The 5,271-nt window shown below is 44.5% G+C and overlaps 1 protein-coding gene across 1 annotated transcript in view; it reads right to left on the bottom strand.

Annotated features, from left to right (window-relative positions):
• Window positions 1–1,212: 1,212 nt before the first annotated feature.
• Window positions 1,213–5,271, bottom strand: part of IL17F (interleukin 17F) — an 8,139-nt gene continuing 4,080 nt past the window's right edge. The window contains exons 2-3 of the mRNA XM_023212469.1: window positions 3,270–3,490; window positions 1,213–1,691 (exon numbers count right to left, since the gene is read on the bottom strand). Coding sequence (XP_023068237.1) covers window positions 1,454–1,691; window positions 3,270–3,490 — 459 coding nt within the window. The 3' untranslated portion in view covers window positions 1,213–1,453. The remainder of the gene's footprint in view (window positions 1,692–3,269; window positions 3,491–5,271) is intronic.

Here is a 5,271-nt window from a genome sequence, read left to right as displayed (position 1 = left end):
TGTGTGTGTGTGTGTGTGTGTGTGTGTGTGTGTGTGTGTGTGTGTGTGTGTGGAGAGAGAGAGAGAGATGGGGTCTCTCTGTGTTGATTAGACTGGTCTTGAACTCCTGGTCTCAAGCAATCCTCCCTTCTTGGCCTCCCAAAGTGTTGCGCGATGGTGTCTTGATACACCCAGTGGTGCAATTCTTTTCCCCCTGAAATTTCCTTTATACTTCCCCCACTACTCAGACAGAGGGTTTTTTATATGCCTACACCTAGGGTACAGCTATTACTGCCAAAATGAACAGAGAAAACTTTCTTCACACAGATTTGAGCATCACAATGAACTTGTGAGATTTAGAGCAAAATTGTGAAGCTGATAGCTATGAGAGGAAGGTATTTTACATTTTAAGAACCTGAACATTTTCAGTACAAAAGTCAATATTTATATCCTAAGCACAAGATTCTGGAGCAAAGAGATGAAAGAGTTAGCCTCTCCAACCACTCCCATTCCACATCCACCAACAGACTGAAGAGTTCAAAATGGGAGCCAGGCTCCTGCCGACTGTCCATCCTCAAGCCAAGTCCTAGGTGGGAGTGAGAACTTATAGCCCATTTTCTCTCTGGAACCTGGGAGGCAGCAGCCATGCAGATGTACTCTGAGCTAGTGGCATGGTGGAAGTAAAGGAGAAAATGTGGTGTGCAACAGAGGCACCAGAAGACCTCTCAGTTTCCTCAGAGTGGCATGGAGCTCAGAATCTGGAAGTTTGTGTGCCCCTACGATGTGTAAGAGATGGACAAAAGATAACCAGTGACCCCTAAAGGGCCCAGAAGTCAGAGGAGGAAACAAAGTGGCCACCATGGCCCTCATGACCAGGGGCTCTTTGGATGGCCTCTACCAACACATGGCCCTTCATATGCATTTCTTACTTTTCTTTGTATCTCCACTGGCTAGCACAGTGGCCAAGAAATACTTGCTTTGTAAAATAATGTAGTTGGGATAACGAAGCGGTAAAGTGTCCCTAGGGAACCTGAGTTCTGTTTGTACCATTTTCCTTAACTCTTTATGTAACCAACCTTCAGGCACCATTAATAACAAAACAACTCTAACACTGGTGCTCTGATGAGGAAATATGAAAAACAAATGATAGGCATATAGAATTCCAAAATCTGTAGGACTACACAGTCTGTGAGTACAAGCTGGGATTGCAAACAAATGCCTGAAGTATTTTTCAATTATTAATACTTTATTACATTAGCACTGAATATATTAATTTTTCTAACATTTTAGATATCAAATATAAAATTTAGTACACACACACATACATTGTGAATATTTTCTGTTTCCATCCATGCAGGTCTTATTAAGAGTCCTGTGAAGTGGAGGGAATTGGGGATCAGACAGGACTTGCTGCAGAGCACTGGGTAAGGAGTGGCATTTCTACAGCTTCTTCAGCTGAGGGGATGTGCAACTCTTACTGCACATGGTGGACGACGGGGGTGACGCAGGTGCAGCCAACAGTCACCAGCACCTTCTCCAACTGGAAAGAAACAGAGCAACCTTGGTGCTTCCTCCGGAGGACCAGGGTCTCTTGCTGGATGGGAACGGAATTCATGGAGATGTCTTCCTTTCCTTGAGCATTGATGCAGCCCAAGTGCTTACACTGGGCCTGTACAACTTCCGAGGGGTACCGGTTGGGGTCCCAAGTGACACTGCAGGAGGAGCAAGCCAAAGCACAATGGTGAGGCATGGGGGAGGAAGACAGCAAAGGAGAACCCCGCAGCACTGGGTGCTCACCTGCAGTGAGGTAGTTCCGCAGGGCTGTGGCACACGCTCTGGAGCCACACAGCCTGGAAGCATACACCAGCCTCTGGCAGTGGCTTACCTTTCTAAGCCTCAGTTTCCTCAACTATAAGATGGGGATTTTCATATACCATTTTCTCATGCTCAGTGATACATGAGCATGCTCAGTAGTTGAGAATGCTCAGTGATACAAGTACATATAAAATACCCCACTGTACAAATGTTAGCATTCAATTCACATTAGATCTTTTATTGGCATTATTATTATTACAATTATTTTTTATTCTCTGCCTGGAGATTGAATGTCACTAGTCAGTCTTCCATCACTAGTCGGACTACAGAGCCTGCTGCTTGGAAAGGAAAGCCAGTCCTAGAGGTCTGGGAATCTCAGACCCTCTCTCCATTTCTCCTTTAATAGGTCCCTCTGCCTGGAGGCATAAAGACCGCAACATTTATCCTGCCAGCTTGCCACTGTACATACTCCACTTGTAGTGTGACAGGACTCCCACCAAGTTACTTGAGGGTGTGTATCCACTGTCTGAACCATGAAGGATGGGCAGTGAGCCAGGGCCACCATGCACAGCCAAGGAGCAGGCCACTGAGAACCCAAACATCTCAGAGAGTATCTGAGAACCTACCAAGGGAAACAGTCCCATTGGACACACACAGTAGGCAAAGAGCCAGCAAATTCACTTACAAGCCAGCTTAGAGATGGGAGGCAGGGCGGATCTCTAGATCTGTCCTGCTGTGGCCCTAGGGTGCCCCATATGTAAGTCTTAATAAACTCATCTACTCGCTAAGCTGGACTTGTCCAAGTCATTCTTCGGTCTCTCCACATCTTCCCAGTTTGAGGCAGGGGGCACTACAGTCCCAAGGTTTTCTCATAACACACTCACATGAGAAGCTACATGACAACCCCAGAAACACTTCAATTGTCCCTGGAATCTATTTTTATACTTACATTTGGAGAGTATGAGGGGGTGCTTGGTGTTCCAAGAACCTGTAACTTAAGGCCAAATTACAAGACTACCCTGAAGGTCTCCACCTAACATCCCATTTCCCAGACTGGCCTTTCTCCTCCACTTATTCCCACTCCTTAAAGGATAATGTCTAATCTGAGTGAATCTCCTTAAACCGACTTTTCTGGTTCCCATTTATCCTCATGTGGAGATAATTATGCAATCTGCTTTAAAGAACCCTCTCTTCCAACACAGGAAAATTTGTGAATTCTATCCTAGAGCTACATGAAGCAGAAAAAGGCACAGAGTTTATGAGAATGTGGAAGCATAATATTAGGACCGTCAACCACAAAGGTGAACCTAGCCCAAAACAAGAAAGATGTGAGCTCCCAGGTAAAATGAAATTTTCATTGTTAAGAGGATTTTCCCTCTTATGTTTTCTATGTATTCTACATTTTCTACTTTATGATAAGAAAGAATTAACATATTTTTCCAAAGAATGTGAAGATCAGTCTCATTTGCACTTACGTGTAATTCCAGGGGGAGGTGGAGCGGCTCTCGATGTTACGTGACATGGAAACACGCTGGTTTTCATTGATGATGCTAGTGTCAAGCTTCATACTACCTTCTGGCACAGGTGGACAACTCTCAGGCTTTTGGAAAAAAGTATGTCCTACTTTGGGGATTTTCCTAGCTGCCACCTCGTTCAGCAAGGCAAGCCCCAATATCGACAGCAGCAAGTACTTGACCTGGAAAACAGAAGAGGCTGCAATCAGTTAGAGACTCGCCTCACCTACTAGCAAGAGATGCATGCTCTGGTGGAACTCCGCATTCCTGTCCTTTTATGGGATCAGGGCTTCTCTTTGCACCTCAGTTCCTCACCTGGAAATGGGAACACTCACACCTAAAGGTATCAAGGTGCCAAACTGAGAACTAAACTCATTAGCCTAGCTAGTAAGTGAAGCCCTCCATAGTCTAAGAGCTTCTAAACAGTGAGACAGAAAAATGCCAGGGTCTGAGATTGGGTTAAAATCCTATCCTGGCTTCCTTGCTGAGCCTCTAGTTTCTCTTCCTTCCAATTGGATAATAATGGTCACTTTATGAGACTACTAACGAGATTAAATAGCATGTTCTATATAAAACACCTATAAATCTGTAAAACGAAAATAGAGGCTTAATAAACGATAGCTCTTGTTTTCATTTCCAACTTGATATCCCATGAATCTCCCACAAAATCCTTCATCCAAGCCACCCCTCCACCTAGAATACACTGCCTAGAATACTCTGTCTGTCAAAATCCTACCCTTCCATTAAGGCCCAGCTCAGATATGATCTCCTCTAAGAACAGTCCCTAAAATGGTTCAATCAGAAGTATGTTTATTATCCTTAAATTATAAAGCTTTGATCATCTAGCACTCAAGCAGCATTTTTTAATTGTCTGGAAATGTAGTATTTGTGTTCCTGTCAGATCTACACCCATTAGATTATAAATTCCTGCATATTACACGTTCCATAAACACTTTCGGAATGAATTTCTGAAAGAGGGAGTGAGTGAATTAATGAACAAAACGATACAGTTAAATTGAACTATATAGTTAAGCTGACTGCATTAAGAAAAACATTATGCAAAACCAACTTTAGCAAAGTTCCAATTATCCATGCTAATTGAAAGAAACCGGGGCACTAATGATGCACAACAACAGAGAATATGGAAACTATTTCTCTTGAGCTCTGGAGTGTTTTTTTTTATACTTACATTGAAACGTCACTTTATCTGGTGTTATAGTAATGCACAAAGAATGAAAGTGCCCCAAAGACCTAATGAAAAGAAAAGCTAAAAATCTTGCCAGATTCCCTTTGTCATAACCATGCTTTGCTCACCCACCATTGCCACTGACCCTTACTGGGGATGAGCAAGGCCCATCACCGACTTTCAACATAATACAGAAGAAGAGCTGAAGGCCGGGTGCGGTGGCTCACGCCTATAATCCCAGCACTTTGGGAAGCCAAGGAGGGCGGATCACCTGAAGTCGGGAGTTCAAGACCAGCCTGGCCAACATGGTGAAACCTCGTCTCTACTAAAAATACAAAAATTAGCAAGGCATGGTGGCGCACACCTGTAATCCCAGCTACTCGGGAGGCTGAGGCAGGAGAATCGTTTGAACCCGGGAGGCGGAGATTGCAGTGAAAAGAAATCGAGCCACTGCACTCCAGCCCGGGCAACAGTACGAGACTCCTTCTTGGGGAAAAAAGAAGAAAAAGGAGGAGGAGAAGGAGGAGGAGAAGGAGGAGGAGGAGAAGGAGAAAAGAAGAAGAAAAGAAGAAGGAGGAGGAGAAGGAGGAGGAGGAGGAGAAGGAGGAGGAGGAGGAGAAGGAGAGGGAGAAGGAGAGGGAGAAGGAGAGGGAGAAGGAGAGGGAGAAGAAGGAGGAGGAGGAGGAGAAGGAGAAGGAGGAGGAGGAGGAGGAGGAGGAGGAGGAGGAGGAGAAGAAGAAGAAGAAGAAGAAGAAGAAGAAGAAGAAGAAGAAGAAG

Source organism: Piliocolobus tephrosceles, chromosome 5 (assembly GCF_002776525.5).
Source record: "Piliocolobus tephrosceles isolate RC106 chromosome 5, ASM277652v3, whole genome shotgun sequence".
NCBI classification, from domain to species: domain Eukaryota; kingdom Metazoa; phylum Chordata; class Mammalia; order Primates; family Cercopithecidae; genus Piliocolobus; species Piliocolobus tephrosceles.
Note: the sequence above shows the minus strand (reverse complement) of the source record. Positions and strands in the feature narration are given on the sequence as shown.